Source organism: Etheostoma cragini, chromosome 14 (genome assembly GCF_013103735.1).
Source record: "Etheostoma cragini isolate CJK2018 chromosome 14, CSU_Ecrag_1.0, whole genome shotgun sequence".
Taxonomy (NCBI): domain Eukaryota; kingdom Metazoa; phylum Chordata; class Actinopteri; order Perciformes; family Percidae; genus Etheostoma; species Etheostoma cragini.
In genome coordinates, this window is record NC_048420.1 from 10010028 (window position 1) to 10032040 (window position 22013).

The following is a 22013-nucleotide window of genomic DNA, read 5'->3' on the forward strand; positions in this document are numbered from 1 at the left end:
GATTTTGAACTCAAAGAAACATTTGTTTTAATGTAAAGTGTGTGTGTGTGCGTATATTTTGTATTCAGTTGTTGTAGCACACATTGATTCCCTGGCGTCCATGCCCCCCACCCCCTACATGGTATTTTCCAACGTCTTACCTGCAGCAGGGTACATACAAAAGGCAGCTAGTTCCATCACTCGGTTTGAGTCGGTTTCCGTGTCTCATGTGACAATAAAAGTACCACAGTTGGAACATTTCCCATGTGAAGTAGCGGCCAGCGCGGGCCAATCCGACACCATCTACACGTGTAAGCATTACCAAACATTGCTTCCTTATTACTGTATATATACTGTAAATGTCCGACCTGTGAAGGAGTTAATTGCTCATCTGGCCGCCAAAATACTGTTTTGGCGCGTGTTATAGTGGTTCAGGCCTACCAAATAAATTGTGTAGCTTTGCATTAGTCTAAGGTTTGGCTAAGTGGACATCTACAAAGGATGTTTATGATATTGGGTAGTCAATGAACTGTGATAATTAACCACTGTGTGCTGATATGAAAGGTAATTGGTAAACTAAACAGGCATTTAAAACCCAGTGTGTACGCTAGACTGTAACCTATTTGCTCACCTATAGGCTACATTTGGTAAAGGAGGAATTTTCATTAAATTCCCCACAGTGGCCTAAATGAACCCAATCAAAACCAGATTTGCTGGAGCTGTGGCCACAAAGCTGCTTCTGAGTGTTCAGTTTCATTTTTGTATCTCTTTTTTTAATCTTGCCCTCCATTCCGTTCATGTTACACCAAACCTCTGTTACATCAAACAAACATTGTGAGTTTATTTGGTTTGAATAGCCTATGTACATTTCCAGTGCAGAAGGTTTATTTTAGCATTTACGGGCACAGACACACTGATGGACATCTTCGGCTTCACTTGATTTGAACAACTAAAAGGATCCTTTTATATCCTGAACCCATTCTGCTGGTTGGATCCTTTTAGAGGCCTATCCTGAACCCGTCTTGCTCTGTTGTTCTTTCTCTCGTATGCCACATGAGCACGTAGCAGCCGTTCCATTTTCCAGCTGCATATAGCTGTCTCCGGTGCACCGTAAATAAGGTTGATAAAGACGCTGCCGAATAGGACTTTCACTTGTCCCCCAATTGATTTAACGTGACCCCCTTTTGCAAGTGATACTGGAAGCCTATTTAAACAGATGAAGGCTTAAATTGTCTTCCTTGTATGCGCATTAATCTCCCATTCATCATCATTACTGTGTGATTGGTCCGTCCACGCCTCCGCCAGCCCCTTGCGTTACGACAAGGGCCTGTAAATTAGGATGTAATCCAATTTAAACAGCGGCAGCAGCAGCCGCAGATCCATTTGGTGTTTTTTTTTTGGAATTTGCTGTCGGTGGACAGCTGCACTACACCGCCCCTATCAAAATGCTTTGTGTTAGTTGTGGGAGCTGGGGAGCCCTGAGCCAATTCTCACTAATAGGATCTTCTACGGCTAATGTAATTGGTGTTATGTGCGCAATCTATGAGCCCATCATATCTTGAAGCTCAGTCATACGCAATCTTTCAGCGATTAAATGGCATGTTGATGCTGGATTAGGCCGCTGAGGATTCAGTAGTTTATACAGTGAGGGGAGATGGAGATCCATATGCGTGGCTGGGTAAATGTGGTTGTAATTTGCCTCACTTTAATGTGTCATTTTGGCACAGTGTGACGCGGGTTTAGAAGATGATCGTATAGTGCTGCTGCTCCTGTGCAACCAAATGAAATGCAGCTCCAAGCTTTAAAAATAACCCGCCATGAAACCAGAAGTTTGGAGACCCTGCGCCTTTTGAATATTCGGATAGCCTCATCCGTTTATCTTTATTTTATTATGTACAAACCTAAAGACATTTTCCCGCATGACCCGTGTGCCTATCAGGCTTAAAGACACCGGCTGATAGTTTACATAAATCTGCCTTGTGGTTTCGCCACGACCCGGGCGGCTTAAACGGTGTATTATTCCAAACATATGCATTTTAATCAGCTCGGTCACACTTACAAGAACTCCAGTTAATAAGGCCATCAATCAAACGCGCGTGCGGGAAGGAGTAGGGGGTGAGTAAGGGAGGGAGGGCTCGTTGGTGCGTGTGTGTGCGGTACTGTCTGATTAGGATGAACCTTTTACCTCAAAAAGCACCAGAGGAGGATTAATATCTAGTGACTTTATAATATTTTGTTTTGGTTTTCCATTGTGGGCGCATAATTCGTTCATGGGGGTGATATTATGCATGTGCGTTGCTAATTATGCCTGTTGTTATAAAGGTGAACTGGAGGGATAGTAGTAGCCTAGCGTATTTCATCTAAAATACTATACTGCATATATAGTAGGCCTACCGTAATGACTGATATAAATGCAATCCCGCTTGTTGGATTATAGCTACAATGTGTCCAATGTTTTTTTTGGCAGGTGGACTTTAAGGTCCACGCTGATGCCAGCCATTTCTCCGCACATTGCTGCAATAACTTCTGATCTCTCCCATCTAAGACGTAAAACCCCATTTTAAACCGTGATTTGTGTGAGTCTCTGCGGGCCGCAGCACCTCGCCAATCCTATAACGCTCAGAAAACTCTTTTAATTTGCGCAGCGCCGGTCAAACGCAGCCAATTAAGATCCCGCTGATTGGTGGCAGGCCTCTACGAATCATCGATCTCTTTGCGTTTCCAATATCTCCAGACAACTAATTCCGTCGTGTCTATTAAGTGGTCGCAGATAAAATATGAGTGGCATTAACGGAGCCCGGGGACCACTGAACTGTCACGGTCAATCTAGCGGTCCCATCGGGAGATGCGCGGTCCCACTCTGGTGTTGTGACACCGACCACTTGAGAACAAAATTAGTGTTATTATTGGAGGGGGTGGTAGACAAATTGTGTGTATAGAAAATCCTTAACAGCTTGCAAACGAAATAAAATGACCCGAAGGAGATAGGGTAAAACGTGTGTGATTTTATTCTGTTTTCTTGGGTTAAAGTAACAGGAAGACATTCCTTAGCTCTGCATTCGGGATCTTTGCTATTCAAAAAAATCCTAAATGTATTTAGAAGACAATAACTCATTACTCCATTGATTCTTTGACAGTGTTTATTGCAAGTTAGACGTTTAGGACAACCAAGTCAAAAACAACCGAGAAAATACAAAATAAAAAATACAAAATAAAACCTAATCAGTCACTTGTTTGTCCGCGTTCTCTGGCGCCACTGTAGCAGTGCAAGGCAAGACAACATATTTAAAAAGAGGCCTATAGGCATATATTAATCACATTTTCATTAGCTATAAGATCTTGCTCTTATATCCTTAACTGTAAGAATGTTTAATGGCCTAAAAATGTTCACTATTATTATTTTTTTTATCATTCATTTTGATTGTCCTCTCTCCGTCTCTCTCCGTCCTCTTCTGGGTCCTCCTTCTTCTCTTTCCCCCTTGTCAAACCGTGATGGCTGTAGTAATCCGTTCCCCCGGCGCCTTGTTACCTTTTGGCAGTAACGATCTCTTCCTGGTATTATCATTAATTCAACACTCAAAATTCACCGGGTTGTAGCCTACATATACATCACTTACTAATTTCACTAGCATCTGCACATTTCGGCCCAGCCCGTTGTGGAGAGCTTCTTTATAATGAGCCGCAGTCAAATCCCCTTGTTAAAAAGAGAGATGGACAGTATCATTCTCGCGTGACTAACAATACATGTAGGTCGATGCGAGCGCGTAAAGAGACGAAATGTAATGATAAAAACCGTAACGCAATCCATCACGGAGATTTAAACGTTGCTCTGGATACCCCTCTCTCACAAATCCAATTAATCTTATAAAAAAAAAATCAAATCTGGTTTTGTGTCCATGCCCCCCCTACTTCAGCAATGAGATTATTATTTTTCAGTAATTAGAGATCAGTTGTGCGTCAGCTGAAGATCTGGCTAGGTATCTTGCCCAAAGTTTAAACTGGCTTTCACTGCCTATACAGACTATCTCTTCATGCTGTTTAGTCCTGATCACATAATATGTTAGGTTAAAAAGCTTATGGTAAAGGCAATGTAGAACAAGAGCGGGGTTGTTTTGGTTTTATCTGGTCAGAGGCACTTCTTCCCTCTGGTCTAATGTCACAGATGAGGATTTGCTGAGCACTGAAGGCGTGAAAGTGACAAAAGCGTCAGTCCTGCTAGTTGGGGAGCAAGCGAAGTCCGAACCCGATGGCCTGCTGGAGATACCGTTGGATTGACTTGAGTGACAGGCCAGACAGGAGCAGGGGCTTCCTCCGGGACCGAGGCCGTGGGTTGGACCCGGGTACAGGGAGGGGTGTCTGAAGGCGCACAGGAGGTCCGGCCTCTGGTAGGGGTGAGACAGCATCCGGAAACTGTCAAGGGAGCGCAGGGGGTTGGAGAAAGGGGTGGCAGCCGGAGCCGCGCCAGCTCCGACACCCAGATGGGAGTAGTAAGGTAGCGGCAGGTGGGATGGAAAGGGGTAGGGCAGGTTCCCCGTGGCTGCCGCGTGGCTCATCATGTAGGTGTAGAAGGCCGGGTCGGCGGGGTGAGGCCACGTCATGGCCAGACGCTGGCGCTTGTCTTTCATCCTGCGATTCTGAAACCACACCTGGGACAGAGACACACCGAGTCAAATATTAACCACAACGCCCAGTGAGACAAAGACAAACAACAATAACCAAAGCAGACATGTAGCTCAGGCGTTTTACGCACGAACCAAGATTTGGGTTACAGCGAGGTTTATTTTTTATTTTGAATGAATAGTGACATTTTATTGTAAAAAATACAATTACGATTATAATTTGTACTCCTTCTTGTGCCAGTTGAAGAAAAAAACATTTTAAAATCCAGGCCTCTGCTCCCAGTAGACTGTTAGCTGCAGGTTACAAATTCTTACCAGTTATGTGCCATTCTTGGCCTTGGGCTGGATTTCTGTGGTGTATTTTCTATATATCTAAAACGGACTTTTGGGGAATAATTAAATTTAAACACAACAGTTTTGAGGCACTCTTGTTTTGATGGAGTTTTCTGAAAACAAGATAACTAAATGGGAGGCCGGATGCACATTTAGAGGCCTGCTCTGCTCCTTCGAGACAATTCTTACCTTGATTGTGGTTTCAGGTAGATTTAAGGCGGCCGCCAGTTCGCATCTCCGCGGCCTAGACACGTAGTTTTCCCGGTAAAATTCCTTCTCCAGCCGTGCGATTTGCTCCCGGGTGAACGCTGTCCGGTACCGGCGAATCTGATCGGCTGCATAGGACAGGGAGCCAGGACCCGGGACCATGTTACACGGGTCAGCACCAGTCTCACTCGGGTGACCCGGAGAACCCCCATTTCGACCTGAATCAGTATGCAGAATAATTCATCAGATATAATTTGCATACAATAAAAAAAAAAAAAATTGAACAAAACAAATTGAAACTTGTATTTATCCTATTCGTTTCATATTTAATAAGCTGTTTTCCTAAGAGGTAGTAGGCTAACGGTTTCACTTTATTTATTAAGGGCCTTCCTGACATAGCTCGGGTCTTCATTTTGTGGAGTCCTAACAACGTCTTGCTGATATTTACATTGTTAATAATATTTTCCAGAGGCCTATGTTGTACTGTTTTAATAGACAATGATGAATAATGAGGTTGTATTGTTGTCATTCGCTTGTCCCCTTGCCATCCCTTTTGGTTTGAGGTAAACAGCAGCTACAAATATCCATATATGTACATGAATATTTTTGTGCATATACTTTGTGGGATGTAACACATTTTCAGCAAACCGTGTCAAGTCTTTGTACCTTACATGATTCCAGATAGACACATCACAAATTCCTGTTAGTGGCTTTCCCTTCACGTTTTGCTTGTGGTTTACATAAAATCCTGCATTCTTCCTCGTGCAGTAAATATAACATAGGCTGACTTGCTTTGTACAAGTGATTCATTGTTAAACTAAGAGGGGGAAATGCCTGGTTAGATTGTGGGTGTCACTCAGCGTGTTTCCAGTCACACTGGTCACTTGACAGAACAGCTGTGCATCACCGACTGCAGTTATATTCCGCTGTCAGTGATGCTACAATGTATTCTATTGAGGATATATTTAAAATCTCGATTTCAATGTACATTTCAGATATGATAATTGCATGTTAAATAAACGCAAGGTACGTGTTTGTACTGATGTTATTGATTGGCATAATCCACGTTGGCATTCAATCAACTTAATTATCACAACCATGCATTGAGAGAAAAGCCGCAGTGGCATGCAGCTCCCAGCCTACCTTTAGCTGTTGGGTAGTCCATGCTTTCAGGCGTGCAGCTGACATCAATTTCCTCGTAGAAGTCCGACTCGGTGTCAGAGCTGCTGCCGTCTTTGTGGGGATGATCACTTTGGTGTCTCTCTCCGGAGGAAGACGTGCCAACTGGCCTCATGTCGGCGCACATATTCCTCCGTGCGCTCTCCTCCATCACCACCTCCGCTCTGTCCCGGGAGTACGGCGCAGCGCCGGGGCTCAGACAGCTTCTGTGGCCTTGCTTCCCCTGCGGTTCTCGCAAGGGGCTCCCGACGACTCCCGACAAATTAGAGCCGCTCTTGCCAAGCTGACTTCCCTCCGCCAGCATCACCATCTCCTCTCTGCTTTCCATCACAAGCACGACTTAAAACACCTCGACTTCGCGGGAGAGTGCAAGCCGTCAAAACCAAGGCGATGATTTTCAGGTTGGATGGGGTGTGTGTAATGATGTGGAGGTGGGTGAGGGGGGTGGGGGTTGAGTCCCAAGGAGAAGGAGAGGCTTCTGGAAAAGAGGGGATGCAATCCGGTCTGACCCTAAGAGAAGAGCGCTCCAGAGTGCGCAGAGGGAGCTCTGGGAGGGATCACCATTTAGCCTCTCTCTCTCTCTCTCTTCCTCCAGAGCTGTCATTCTTAATAGGCCAGTCGTCGTGATGCCCCCCCCCCGATGACGACACGCATTGATTGGATATGGGTAAACAGACGGCAGCATTGAGATGGAGGTGGGGGGTGTCAGGCACAACCAGCCGCTGTGGATATCTGTCTATCTATCTATCTATCTATCTATCTATCTATCTATCTATCTATCTATCTATCTATCTATCTATCTATCTATCTGTTCTTTAGATTTACAAAATACTTATGAGTGAAAAATTTCAGTTCACATTTTTACGAGCTGGAATACATTTTATCCTCAATTATAGAGTAAAAACATCTACCAATCCAAATAAGCTATTAAATTGTATTTTAGTGCGCCCCGCACCCCATCCAATCTCCCCATTCTGTCTTTACTGCCTTTCTCATCTCCACCTAAAGTGGATTCAAGTAAAGTCCTCAAAGGTCAAGTCTTACGGTCAGAGTTTAGATAAGAGGCCATTTGACATGAAGCCTCACAAGTCATGACAACACAGGCGGAAAGCCAAATCCATTATTTGTGCGTCTTAAAGAAGTTGTTAAGCCTGTTATTACCATGCAGGCCTATACACCATGCAGACACAATATTTAATGTGCAAAGAAATGCGCATTTCTAACCATGAGAATACAACGCGGTGGGCTGCTGTGACAGTGTTTCAGCAAAGATCTGTGAGGGATTATGCTTGAAATTCTTTCTGGGGCTTAATGAATAAATGAAATGGAAAAATGATGAAGGAAGATTTACTGTAGAGAGCTTGTATCCCCTTTAGGGGCTGGGGAAGGGGGGAATAATTTGCCAGAATAACTTCGTGTGTTTGTGAGAAAAAGAGATATACTGGGACTGCAGACCTAATGTGGATTTTAGTTGTATTACATATAGGTTTATGATGTGCTTGATATTTAATTTTTAGGATGCAGTGCACCGAATGTCCACTGTTTTGAATTCTCGGTCTCTTCAGGCTGTGATCGCACACTGTTCACACTGCCTTTGCTCCTGTTTGCGACCTATATATCAAACATATGAGCTTCTATTTGACTGACAATTGTTTACTTCTTTCAACCTTTTTTTTAAATAATAGGCTTCAGTAGTGTAGCTAGTGTGGTGTAGTCAACAAAAGTGTAGTACTTATGAAATGTAGTACTTTTTGTTTTTAGAGATAAATTGTGTTGGGGAAACCTTTTTTGTACTCACGTCTTTGTATTGTGGCCTTGTCTGTTGCATACATGTGTTTCTTTTTAACTTTCACTCCTGACTGCACATCAAGTTTCCTATTTGGGATAATAAAGTGATTGAAACTGGAATAGCAAGTATTTGGGAGCTTTAGGCCTAGCACGAACTGTTAATGCACCTGTCAGCTCACCTTAACTTATGACTTCTAATGAAATATATTGTCAGGTGTCACCTGTCCTCGGGTATTTAAGCAGGGTTACACTTTGGGGTAAAAATGGCATTACATTAGAACCTGAGCGCACCCGTGTCTCTCAGAAACAACATTTTTTCACCCGATCTTGGATCAGATTTGGCGGCTGCTGGGCATGGATGGTGGTGGACTTGGACGGGCATGATGTTGGGTAGAGAGATCTAGTCATGTGGTCTCAAAAAGAGGAGAGCGAGGCAGACTGTAGACCTTCTAAAGCCTTCGCTGTCCTTGTGCGCCCTCGCCTGTCCAAACGAGGTAAGAGGCCCCAGTGACGGCCCTTCCCCCAGCCCGCCAGCTGAGGAGTTGAGGGAAATTCCTTTGGCTTTCTCCTCCGACTCTTTCATCTGACCAGCAAAGGAAAAAAGTAGATATCTCTCTCTCTCTCTCTCTCTCTCTTTCTCATTCTCATTCATTTCCCCTCACGCTATGACGATTTCGTGTTAATGCTTTTTGAGAGTGAAAATACTATAACATCGGAGTCTGAACTTGCAAAAGTATAACTTAGTACATCACAAAACTACTATTTTTTTCCTAAGTCTGGTTCTTATTTGAATATGTTGAAATAAATTTCTTGTAGTGACGTAAACTCCCTTGCATTTAAATAATTATAAGAAGAATATTAATTGTGGAGACAGAACACAATAAATAAAGATCAGTCAGCAAATTGTTAACGAAGAAGCAACTAATTGAAATGCACTTAAGGGACTTCTTAACCATAAATATATCCTCGACTCTATAGGAAAAAGAAAAATTGAATTAGTTAAATGTCGGTCTTTGTTGGTTTGCTCCTGCCACCTACCTGCTGATTTATTGCCTATTTTGTGTAGTTAAAATGAGTGTGAAGTGAAAAAAAAGGTTAATCTTGTTCATTTTCTTGTTTTGTGTAGCCGGTATTGAGTGTGTGTGTTATAACGTAGGCTCCTCTGGCTTTTTGATTTAGGTAAATTACATCTGAGGCTACATGGGCACATTCTTTGGCAGACCTAAAATCCCTCTTGTTTTTAGAGACGCTTTACTTCAGCTTTAAAAATCATAAGGACGGGTCACCATGCGGTCGAAAGATGGCAAAGGTCCCATGGTTTCGCTACTTTCCAGGAGTTATGCAATGGGTCGTGGCCGGGGCAGATGGGATCTTGTGATCATCCGGAGATAACACTTAGAAAGGGCTTTGCGCAACAGATGAATGACCTTGCAGGTTTACAGTAGTGCCACTTATATTGTGTGTGTTTTAGATAGTGAAGGACAGCGAATGGGTTTGGAGAACTTGCTGATTGTGGAACATTTTTATTCCCTTATTTACATGAAGAAATGACCATGCAATGTATCTTTGACACGCAATCCAAATCCTGCACATTCTTGGTGGCAGAAGTGCAGAAACGTGGACTGCAGTCTCTGCTTCAGTGTCTAGTTTTGCAGGGGGAGATCAAAGAGGGGGAGCGCCCCCGCGGCAGACACTGCAGAATGCGCCCCTCAGTTTTACTAGCCAGCCCAACTTGAACTTGACCATGGAGTCTGCGCAGTACGCATGTAATCCAATCCATGGTGGCAATGCCGAGCTGCCAGAATATTTTGCTTTCAGCACAAAAACGTTGTTTAGTGTGTGATAGAATAGCGCATGTTGAGTCTTCCGCTGGATGAGGTGCACTGGTTTAACCCAAGGAGTCAGAACCTGGAAGAAAATATGTAGCCTCTCCTTTATTATCGTGGCCCCTCCCGTCTCCGTTGCTTCAACTTGGCCTTGAAACAGGATGACGCAGCTACCAGAGAGTTAACTCGCTGACCTTGGAGTGAAACATGTCCTAATGACTATACAGCTGGAAATCACAGCGCTGTAAGACCCGCTATTATCGCTCTTCCCCGCTCCATCCTGCAAACCCCGCACTATTACACGTAGGGCTTAGCAAGCCACTGGAATCAGGCCTGTGTTACCCCATTAAAGGGGCAAACATCACGAGGCGTTCAGCAGAAGCAAGGCAACACACCAGGTGTAAATCCCTGGCGTTTCACAAGAGTGCATGTAATTCTTTAGACTGGTTGGTGCGTCCCATGGCATCTTTGAGAAAGGGGATATTTACAAGTCCGTCTGGTTGCAAATGAGGTTTTATTTTTAGAGAGTGTTGCTGTCATCTGCATAAACATGCCCAACTGTTTTTGTGCATATGTTTTCTTTCTGTTTAAGCTGTTGTTGATGGACGTTAAGACAGAGGCAGATTTTAACATTTTGCGCGTATTTCGCGAACTATTCTCTAATTACAGGCGTTTTGCGATGGGTTCAGGTGCTGATGTTGTGTGGTTGCGTGGCATAACGGATTTGCATGCGATTGAAGGTCTGTTAAAGATTCTGATGTTTCTGAATAGTTTCGATCTAGACCTAAAAGTTAGTGTTTGCCACGACGCAGTTGACTGTTGTAAATAGCAGACAGGAAATACAGTGGACATTTTTTCTTTAAATAAGTTTGCATCTTGATCACGGCATTGTGTGGGCCCGTTGCTGTAATCAGCCCACATTTGACAAACATTTTTGTTCAAATGATCAAAAACATAACATAGGCCTACATCTCATATGTATCAGAAACTTAAGCAACATTTCCCAGAAGTATATTATGCTTGTATAAGTATGCTAATTAAATAAAACAAATCACGCGAAAATATTTAAATTGAGGCCATAACATTTGTTATATTTTGCATTAAAATCTTCACAGCAAATGTCCAAATGCGTGCCACGTTTTCCAGTTAAATGGTTTAGACTGATTCGAGCTGTCTGTCGTTTCTATATTATGTGGCTTCATCTTTAAAGTTGGCCAGCTGCTAATTACCTTTTTTGAATATTTTCGTTTAGTTTTGACTGGTTGTCTAAAATGTCTCAAAGAAATCTAAATTAAATTCACGACAGCATCCGCATAAAAATATGCAAGCGGCGGAATTAGTTCTCTGTACATCCATCTCTTTTTCTTCTTCTATAAAGTAACAAAAAAACACCTGAAATAAAACAGGTGTAACCCCAGTGCATTGCCACATTTTACACAAAGTCGTGTTACTAAATCTGTATTTAATATGAATTGCAGCTCATATTTGTGGTGCACGTGGCTACCATAGCTGGACTTTAATTCGGCCTTTGTGCAGACTGAACAAAGCACCAGGCCATAATGACGATGGTTCTGTATAACATCGTATCTGATGATACTAAATACTATTACCAACAACAAAAGAAAAAAGCAACACCCATGCTGCGACTACTAACAATACAGATAATAATGAGAGCGATGATGATAGTAAATAGTAAGACAAGCAGGCCTAAAGTACCTCCATAGTTCTTATAGAATATATAATTTAAGTAGCCTACTTAAAGAATGTTCATGTGAATGTCTTTTTGCCGTCTGGTTATTTGTAGGCAGGACCCGAATGGCACACAAACCCCTGCCAGAATGATGCACATTTAAATAGGAGCCACTATTTCCCCTGCACATCCCCTCTATCATAGTGTGAATCCAGTTTTAGGCCGGTGAATGACACAAGCTGCAGACCTCTACGAATGCCAATAAATAAATTCCCATGTAGCTCGCAGTCTACAGCTTTAGCAGGCAGTTAACGCAACATTTAAGACTTCTGCTGGGGAAATTGAAACGTGCAACGAGCGTGTCAGTCAAAAGCACACATCAAGAACACCTTGGGAGTGAAACTTTCCAGTTAACCGTGGACCTTTAAGGTGGCTTCGTGTGTTTGAGTGTGTGTGAGAGAGAGAGAGAGAGAGAGAAAAAAGAAGAAAAAAAAAAGTGGCTCTTTTTTATTTTTATGCAATCCTTCATAATCACACAGCCGGGGACCGTCCAGAAAATATGGAAAAGTCAAGTGTGTGACCGCCCTGTGGCTGACTGCTTTGACCACAAAAACATATTGGTTGTTATGTTTTGACAACTTTTTGACAGCCGTCAACTTTAAACACGTGCCATCAAGACTAAAATTTGACTGCATGTAGCCTAGTTCGTCTTAGCAGCCCGTTTTATAACACGATTCATACTATTAACGATATAAATTTATAGTCGAGCATAACTTTATATAGATATTTCCCTACTCTCCCCAGGCTTCAGGCGCTGAGGCCGTGGAATAAATGAAGACTCTTTCTCTCTCTTATTTGGATGCCAGGACAAACAGGGGTTAAACCTGAATAATGACCTCAGAGAAAAGCCTCCAGGCTGTGCCAGCTCCCAAAGTGGAGTCCTGTCCTGCATCCTGCAGACAGACCAGGGATGGTCCGTGCCGAAATCAGAATTCGAAAGTTTAAGTTTATTGGAGTTCATATTATTTATTCATTGGTCATCTCGCTTGGAACTTAAAAGCACAAAACCCTATTTTAATCATCATTCAGTCTGATCATTGCTTGCTTCCACATTTTCAGCAGATATCAAAGAATTCAGTGCCAAGTCAACAATGAATACGTGTTTGTGCAGGTGTGTGTAATACGTGTAACTCTATAGTAAAATGTGCATCTATTTGGCGGGACAATGTATGTGTTGGTGTGTGTCTGTGTGTGTGTGTGGGTGTAGACTGGACTGACCACATGCGCCGGTGGCCACCTTGGCAGGGGGCGCAGGGATTAGTGTTACTATAAAAAATAAAATGTAAGTTACTTAAATGAATAAAATGATAAAACATACATTATTTCTGAATGAAAACACCTCCCTGCAGCATGTACAAAACAAAAGGCCCGATGCGGTGGTTATAATATGAACAGATGATGAAAATCTAACAAGGAAAGGAACAGTTAATGATTAAAGCAACTTTGTTTTTAAGCTTGATTTGCCAACATGGAGAAAAGCGCCACAGGGCAGAACGCAACACACTATGTACAGTTATCCTGACTCATTGTTGCTGCATGATGTTCCTGAATGATTAATTACTTGGCATTTGTTATGTGATAACGTCAAGACACATCCAGGCTACTGTGAATCATGGTATGAATCATGTATGTTAACTCGGATATCTCCTAGTGAAGGCAATACAAATATTTCAACAGAATTATGAATATTGCATATACTTATACTTACACAGTTTGACTAAATGTAAACTAGAGAAATAGTGCAGCACTTTAAATACAAAGTACAAATTGAACGAGTAGTCTTTGCAATGCAAATGTAAGAGTGAAGATATTTCCCTTTATGAACCCAAAGACTATATTATTTTTATTCTATCCTTGCATGTTTGCACAATTAACACTCACCTGTTATAATAAGTAGGCCAATAAGCGCTATAACACAGTTTAATGACGCCATGTATTTAATAGGCTATTATTTTTCATACTTGATTAAACACACAACGTAATATTTAATAATTAATAAAAGACAAATGTATGTTTTTGGATTCAAATTTACACATTAACGCCCTCAAATTACTTTAAATAACCAACATAAACAATTATGCAACCCCACGTACTTCCAATATATCAAAAAGAAACGATGCACAGACACAACATAAAGTACACGTCAACATATTTGTGGTTATAACACACACACGCTTTCAATCTTGGTCCTTCATTGTCTCCTCTGCTCGACATTTTGTTTGGTTTAAAGCTCCACAGTGCTCCCCCCCCCCACCCCCCCACCCCCTCAGTGCCAGGCCTACAACACAAAACCGTCACTATTCCCAACGTTCCCGTTTAAAACTGCAAATAGCATTTATTATTGTTAACAGGGAATCATGTTAGGGAATCGTGTAGTTTGTGATATTGTATACTAGGCTATTGTTTAATTTCGGTTTCATATTATTGAAGTTAACTTAGCTATTTACTGCATGGAAGTTTAACTTTTGACATATCAAAGGAAACCGGTGGGACCAAAGAAGGTTTTTCTGATTTACATAAACATTATACGTCTATAGACTGGAAACCAAAGGTCTGCATCCGTGTTTTACACACCTAAGGGACTTGTTTTGGTGTTGACTTGATTTGTATCCTCTAATAGCAGACACCATAGCAACATTACAATGAATTGGGCCAAAACGCATGCTGTATTTTGTGAAGGCTCCACCAGTTCCATTTTCCACCGAATAGACCGAGAGCGAGTGGTAGTAAAAACACACACACACACACACACACACACACACACACACACACACACACACACACAAACACACACACACGTCCATACCGTCCCCTGTTTTAGGGGATCAAGATCATTTTAGCACGTATCTGCCAAAAACACCTCCAAAAGATTTGCAAATTAAAAAAAAAAAAAACTGCATTCCTTTTGCATGTCCAATGCTGGGATACAGAAGTACGCACCACCCAAGTGAAGCGGGTACAGACTAGTTGGTGAGAATAAACGCTGGAGAAAACAAAATGATAGTAAAAGTTAATGTCCTCCAATAGCTTTCATTGGGACAGGAATTCTCACCCCTCTTCCGCTCTTTTCAAGCGCTCAGACGGATTCTTCAAAGCCTGAATAGCCCGACAGGCTGGATGGCTAGACAGCAACTTTCAACTTGACCTTGGCCTCCAGCCGCGTCTACCTCCCATATGTAAAAACAAGCACGCACTACCAACACATAGCTGTTTTTTTAATCTTTGCATATTGTAAACATATCGGAAGTCTACTGTCTGAAATATTCACCTACAACATATTAAATTAGATTTTTCTTATTACCTGAAATTGGCATAGGGCTATTCAAAGGGAGCTGTTTCTGACTGCGTTGTGAGGAACATTTACATGAATACATTGCATTACTTGAAATATGTCGACTCTCGTTTTCTATAGCATTTCTAGATCCCTTACTGGATACGTTGTTTTGTACAGACACAGACGGGGAAGTATAACATACATGTAGTGTATGCGTCAGCGGGCGCCAGAGGTATGTTTATTTCCTTGTGGATATGGGCAACATTGAAACACAATATACTTGTACATTGTTTGTGTAAGTGGGAATCTGCTTTGGTAAATGGCTGTGTGTATGTCCTGTAGCGACGCAGACAAAGGCTGGTCAGTGTGCGTGCGTAAAAGGCCAAAAGGCTATGCATATTAGTCATATAAATGTAGCTGTTTTTTTTTTTTAAATTGACTATTTTAAATAATCGACTCTTATTTGAGCACAAAAAAGACAAAAAATGTAACATTTTTAGCCATTCATTATTCATATCCTATAATTCAAGCATTTGAGATTTTGAAATATAACATATGTACCTATAAGTAGGCTGCTGTTGCAGGTATCTTACGTTTTAAGAATAATGGAACAGCATCCATCTCAACTGAATCAGACACGACGAAAGCTCAATCCCTTTCTAGATACGGTCACCTTACTTCGCCGCATTTTTCTCCATTTAATTATCTGTACTGTGATGTTTACCGTCCTCTTTGCATAGCCCGGTCACGTGATAGCATCTGGGCCAATGACAGCGCAACCTCTGCGCTCTTGTGCGCGTCAGAGTGGCATTACTCCCTGGGAACCAGTATCTCCTTTTCTCAGTCTCAGGGCTTTTTAAAAAAGAGCCAGAAGCTTCAATGCTGGATGCCGTGCTATGACAACGTCACTGCTCCTCCGTCCTCGCTGGGTCGACCCGTCGGTGATGTTCCTCTACGACAACGGCGGCGGTTCAGATGAAGTGACAAAGAACATGGAGGGTTTCGCTGGTGGCAACTTTGCTGCGAACCAGTGTAGAAATCTGATGGCGCACCCCGCGTCTCTGGCACCCAGCACGGCTTACTCGTCCAGCGACGTGCCAACCTCCAGTATGGGCGAGCCAGTGAAACAGTGCAGCCCTTGCTCTGCAGCTCAGAATTCCTCCAGCGCGACTCTACCATATGGGTACTTCGGTAGCGGTTATTATCCGTGCCGAATGTCGCATCACAGCAGCATAAAGTCTTGCGGAGCGCAGCCCCCCTCCGCGTATGGAGAGAAATACATGGACACGTCCGCCTCCGGCGACGACTTCACCTCTAGGGCAAAGGAATTCGCTTTTTACCCGACCTACTCTTCGGGACCATACCAACCTGTCCCTAGTTACCTGGACGTTCCTGTGATGCCAACTCTCAGCGCGCCGTCAGAGGCCAGACACGAGTCCCTGCTGCCTATGGAAAGCTACCAACCGTGGACGCTCGCCGCCAACGGCTGGAACGGCCAGGTTTACTGCGCCAAGGAGCAGCCGCAGCCTGGGCACATGTGGAAGTCCTCCATACCAGGTAGGCTACATCCCTCAGGGTCCAGCCCTAACAGGACAGAGCGGTTTTAAGAGCAAACAGGATGAACGTTGTTTAGAATGGGGTGTATGAAATGTCTTGCAGGACTTACAGCTCAACAGATCATTGAGCTATGTAAAATGACCTGAAATAACGTATTGATTTTTTTCGTTTACTTAAAATGAAGTGAGGTAATAATCTCAGCGCTTGGTGTTTTTATCAAGTTTCCTGTGTAAAATGTTACAACTGTATTATTGTTTTTACATTAATTCAACTGCCATTATCACGGAGTATTCAACCTTACTTTCCTTGTTTTAGGCATGTAACAATACACAAAAAAATAGGATTTTTTTTTTTAAATTAATGGCAAGTGGAAATGTTTGCTTCAGTTATAAACTGATTTTCATTTATTGAAAGACCATTTATATTTCGAGAGCTGAATGTGAAGCTAAACCACTTGTTGAGAAGCAGCTTATCACATCTTATTTTGTCTCTATTTGTTTAATTCAGACGCTGTGTCCCACGCCGGAGGAGAGTCTGGCTCTTATCGACGTGGAAGAAAGAAGCGCGTGCCATACACTAAGGTGCAACTGAAGGAACTCGAGCGCGAGTACGCGGCCAATAAATTTATCACGAAGGACAAAAGGAGGAGGATATCTGCCCAGACCAACCTGTCCGAGAGACAGGTCACGATTTGGTTTCAAAACAGACGCGTGAAGGAGAAGAAAGTTGTCAACAAATTGAAACCCATCAGCTAGTTTTTTTTTATTTTTTTAATTACGGACAATATCAGTGGGAGATAAACTACAAGGCCTACATAGACACACCTACACACACATGCTTGGACTCATGGATTGGAACAATAAAAACTCCTTCCTGACTGAATATGATTTATTTGTGTGTTACCAAATGATTTCCCGGAGCTTCTGGAACAACGGTTGTGAGGCCTATTAATGCTGGACCCTCTATGTCCTGCCCTTGTTGTTAAACATTGTTTAAGGAGTCAAATGAGGAAAAAAAAGAGAAAGTATAGCTGCAACATGTGTGACTTTATTTTTGGCATGCTCCCTCTCAACACATGAAAACTGACCCCAATTCAGAACGTTGTGCGCCACCGAGCTACGCGTTTATCTGCAACTTTAACGAGTGATAAAAAACAAAAGAAGATTCACAGGAAGTGACGGTGTTATGGATTTGGACCTTGGGAGTTAAATATTAATCTCCCCTAGCTTCCTTTTTTTTTTTTTTTTTTAAACCTACTCACATGCTTAGCTTGTATGACATTTAGTCTTATCATATGAACCCGTGCTCTCATTCATATCCAATCCATGGTGCAATTCTTATTATAATGCTTAGATAATCTTTCGGAAAATGTGTTCATACCAATCATAGCTTTTTATAATGTGTACGTATTCATGTGGTTGTATATAAAGTAAATTCCGGCATGATGGTTATTTGTGTGTGAGTCTGTCGGTGTTAAAGTCCGTCCCAATAAAATATGGACTTGGTTGAATTTCATCCCAGTTATTATGTTATGTTGAACCTAGATCCTTTGCATTGCATGAGGCTATTCATTGGTTTACATACGACCACTTCATCTTTTCGAGGAAGTTGCTCCTCCATGATCGCATTACTTTAAAATACTGAAGGCCCACACGCTGCACGTGGCCTGAATGGTTTCAATAGTGAATGGCCGTAGCGGCTTTGCTGGATTTGTAAGAGCTTTCTTTATCCGGTTATACTTTATGCAAATTTCTGTTTTGAACGTCATATATTTGCAAGGTGTAGGAGAGTTTTATTCGGCTCTGGGAAAAGAGGAAATCAATCAGTTTAGGCTGGTCTGTGTTGAAATATAGGCTGACAGCGCCATCAAGTGGCGACTTGTGGTACACTCAACTGGATCGTCAATGGACAAATCATCCCATTTAAAGATATACTGGAGGATGCTAATAATATTAATAATTATAACAATAATAATTAATATAAGTTATCATTTTTATTTCATTCTATAATTATGCAATATTTTGACTTTGACCGAGACAGCAGCTGTGATAAACAGACGCTGGTGGAATATCCAGGGAAAACTCCTCATTTTAAATATGAAACCAGGCTACATTCAACAGAAAACAAAATACCCCCTGACTCACTGTTACTATGACTATACAATGCAAATAATTTGCTAAATATTGAATTATACCAAGGAAATTAAATAATGAAGGACACGGAGTCGAACGTGTGGTTCTTTTTTTATTCATAAGTAGGCTACACGTGAAAGGTAAAATCGATTCTATTCAGGGTTTCTTCATAAATGCTGGTCGTCCTTTTAATAAATGACTCTGTTTACATCGACCTAATGCATTGGGTTTACTGAGATGAATATATTTAGCCTTGAAATTGATCTGTCAGCTCGGATCCCTCCTATGTCCAACTACACATCACTTATTAGATAGCCTATATACATTATATTTTTAAATGAGTAGGACACACACACACACACACACACACACACACGTATCAGAGTGGAAGGAAGAATGTATGTATTTTTTTGGATACAGTTCTGTAGTTTTTCCGTGATTTTGGGATTAACCCCGAATAAAATATAAAATAAAATCAGTCGAAAATTACACCCGGTCACTGTGAGGAAAATAATTGTATTTAAGTTTTTATAGGCCTATTGAATTTGACATTGATGCGTTTTCTGAATGATTCTTGGAAATCTCTTTAAACATACGGCCTTCAGCTAAATGAATACTGATTCTGTAAGAACATGAGCTTAATCGCCCTTCGTAATTAATTCCTTAGGTAGGCTACTACCGTTGCTGGCAGTGTGACAGTGTTGTGGTGTGGAGAATAAGTAGGCTAGGCCTACGCTTTTGAAACGTATGTGCTCCGTCCCGTCCCTCGTATTGTCCACAATAACGTAATGTGAACATTGATTTGTTCCATAAGTGTTTCCTTTAGAGTGACTAAGTGCTGTTCTAACGCTTATGGAGCCAAAAAACGTATCTTCGCACAATGCTGTTTTGGCTCCATTAATGCATGTGATTCAGTCTTCCTGGCAGTCAGATGTCAGGCGTGAAAGCAAATCCCTCCTAATTCAGAGCTCCAGCTCCTTTTAGCTGGCTTTCCCACCTGTTAGGCTGATTTACTTGGTGACAACTGTTTTAGCTCATTAATGTAATTAATAGCGCGTGGCTTACTCATTTAATTGTGCTGATTTGTTTTTGCTTTGTGCTTAGAACGCTAAACGTGACTGGCATTACTCACTAAAGATAAGATATAGAAGACGGGTTGTCATGTTCTTTTGACTCAAATTGACTCAAACATTCCATAAATCCCCATAGAACCTGGGTTTTTATCAGGTTATTATTATTATTATTATTATGATACCTAGGCCATGTTAGTAGGCCTGTTATTCATAGTTGTTGTAATGCGTAATAATGTGACGATCAATCAAAGCTATTTTGCTTTTATTTATTTGACTTAGGCTAGCCTATATCAATAATGTCTCTATGGTTGTTTTTTCAACATGTCAGAACACATTTGTAATAGGCCTATAGTCCTTATTTTTTCATAGTTCAGACAACTTTACAGTAAAAACGGCAAATTCAGTAGCCTAAACAAACGTGTTTTGGGGATTATTTACAGTCAACTGAAGGCTCAAATATTCTAAAAAGTGAGTAGTCCGATATCCTGTATTTATTATAATATATCCTGTATTTATGGAATGCACATGGCCAGCTGGCTGATTGAGAGAAACACCCCAGAAATTTGAGACCGTCGTATCGTACGTCCGCGGGCACGACTGCAGTCGCCCTGCTCTCACGTCCTGTGACGTAGGCACGGCGGGGCGCGCACGTGTTGTAGCCTACATTACGCTCAGAGAAGGGTGTAAAGCTCAGTCCATCCTGTAGTCCAGAAACACAACAGAGCGGAAGAGGCGAAGCTTCAGAGCGGAAGTTTACTGCAGTGACGTGATCAGCGAGGCAGCTCATTGGCTGCGAGGGAGCACAGCAGCGTTTTATTGGCTTGCTGAGAACCAAAACAAGTCTCGGGTCCCGCCTCCACTCTGACACGTAGCGTGACAGTCCAAAGCTCACAGTACAATGCTCCGCCTGTCCCTCCTCCTCCTCATCTCCATGGGCCAGCCCCTCGGCTGAGGAAGGAAACACAGAGCTGGATCACGGAGTTCTGCCGCCACACTAAGGCAAACACCGTGAATTACAGTTAAATTAGGTCCTCAAAACAGGTTCAATTAATCTATTATTTACTTTAAAAATCTGTAAATCTAGTTACATTTATCGTTTGGCTGGAATTAAAGTAATAAGGCAATGGGCTAATTATAGGCATATGTTAAGGAGCGCTTTCAAACATCATAGGCTAGTTAAAAGCATACATTTTCTTATTCAGTTCCATGTTAAGCCAACAGTGAAAATGGCGTTTTAAAAAAAAAACAAAAAAAAACAGGTCATGGTTTCTTATCGTCAGACAAATTGAAAAGACTGTTTTACATCCTCAGAAAGTCTGTAGTTCTCTATAATTTAGGCAGAAACTCTGTTTAAACCTTGTGAGTTTTCAGATTAGAACACATAACCAATAGGCAGCCCGGTGTGTCTCCAGTCTCCCCGCCAGACGTGTAGGACACAGACAAGGCCAACACCGGGCATTTCTGGTCACATTGACCTTCGCTGTCTCCGTGCGTAAAGGTGGATGGGCCTGCGACATTCAGTCACGTAACAATACAGCTCTGGTTAAGCTTGAGCGCACCAGTATGGAAGATAATCTCGTGATAAACCACAAAGACCTGAGCAGACATGCGTTTATCCAAGACCGTGACAGTGGTCAAATAGAAGCACTTGACCGAGATTATGTGGAAGCCTCGGTCGGCGCCTTTTCCCTCCACAGACGGTTGTTTTCTGTCCTGATCTCATGTGGTTTGAAATACAAATGCCAAATAATTTATTGTGTTCATATATGAAGGGTGTATGGACTTGATGCTTTTAAAGGAAGTATGTAAACAGCTTGTAAGGGATTACAGTGGAGACAGAGGGTCTGTATGCTTCGCTTGCGCTTTTGTTTGCCTAAACACAGAATAGGTCAGTTCCCTCTGTGCAAAATCCAAATTTCACGTTGATTACCACCGAATAATTAACATAAACTGGCAGAACATAGTACAGGGCCATGGTGTGCCGCAGTAAGTAGGTTTTTTTATTGAATGGGTCTGTTTAATTTCAATTTGGAAAGTGTTTACTGAAGGTGGTGCACATCTGGTTGACTTGATTTGTTTTAAAACGCGCAGATATATATATATATATATATATATATATGTGTGTGTATATGTATATATATATATATATGTGTGTGTATATGTATATATATATGTGTGTATATGTATATATATATATATATGTGTGTGTGTATATGTATATATATGTGTGTACATGTATATATATATATATGTGTACATGTATGTATATATATATGTGTGTACATGTATATATATA

The 22013-nt window shown here is 41.8% G+C and overlaps 2 protein-coding genes across 2 annotated transcripts; one reads left to right on the forward strand and one right to left on the reverse strand.

Moving 5' to 3' along the window:
- Nucleotides 1-3232: 3232 nt before the first annotated feature.
- Nucleotides 3233-6863, reverse strand: evx1 (even-skipped homeobox 1). The gene is made up of 3 exons (XM_034891214.1): nt 6282-6863; nt 5121-5356; nt 3233-4625 (listed from the first exon to the last, which is right to left on the reverse strand). Exons 1-3 carry the CDS (start codon nt 6643-6645, stop codon nt 4098-4100), a joined length of 1128 nt encoding a protein of 375 aa, XP_034747105.1. The 5' UTR covers nt 6646-6863; the 3' UTR covers nt 3233-4097.
- Nucleotides 6864-15743: 8880 nt separating this feature from the next.
- Nucleotides 15744-18858, forward strand: hoxa13a (homeobox A13a). The gene is made up of 2 exons (XM_034891222.1): nt 15744-16512; nt 17020-18858. Exons 1-2 carry the CDS (start codon nt 15852-15854, stop codon nt 17265-17267), a joined length of 909 nt encoding a protein of 302 aa, XP_034747113.1. The 5' UTR covers nt 15744-15851; the 3' UTR covers nt 17268-18858.
- Nucleotides 18859-22013: the final 3155 nt, after the last annotated feature.

What these genes read in the sequence shown, in the direction of transcription:
- evx1 (XM_034891214.1), bottom strand. Translation starts at nt 6,645, where the DNA reads ATGGAAAGCAGAGAGGAGATGGTGATGCTGGCGGAGGGAAGTCAGCTT. An exon ending in GGACTACCCAACAGCTAAAG is followed by an intron (nt 5,357 to 6,281) that starts GTAGGCTGGGAG and finishes ATACTGATTCAG; the next exon opens with GTCGAAATGGGGGTTCTCCG. An exon ending in TACCTGAAACCACAATCAAG is followed by an intron (nt 4,626 to 5,120) that starts GTAAGAATTGTC and finishes TCTCTGTCCCAG; the next exon opens with GTGTGGTTTCAGAATCGCAG.
- hoxa13a (XM_034891222.1), top strand. Translation starts at nt 15,852, where the DNA reads ATGACAACGTCACTGCTCCTCCGTCCTCGCTGGGTCGACCCGTCGGTG. An exon ending in GTGGAAGTCCTCCATACCAG is followed by an intron (nt 16,513 to 17,019) that starts GTAGGCTACATC and finishes TGTTTAATTCAG; the next exon opens with ACGCTGTGTCCCACGCCGGA.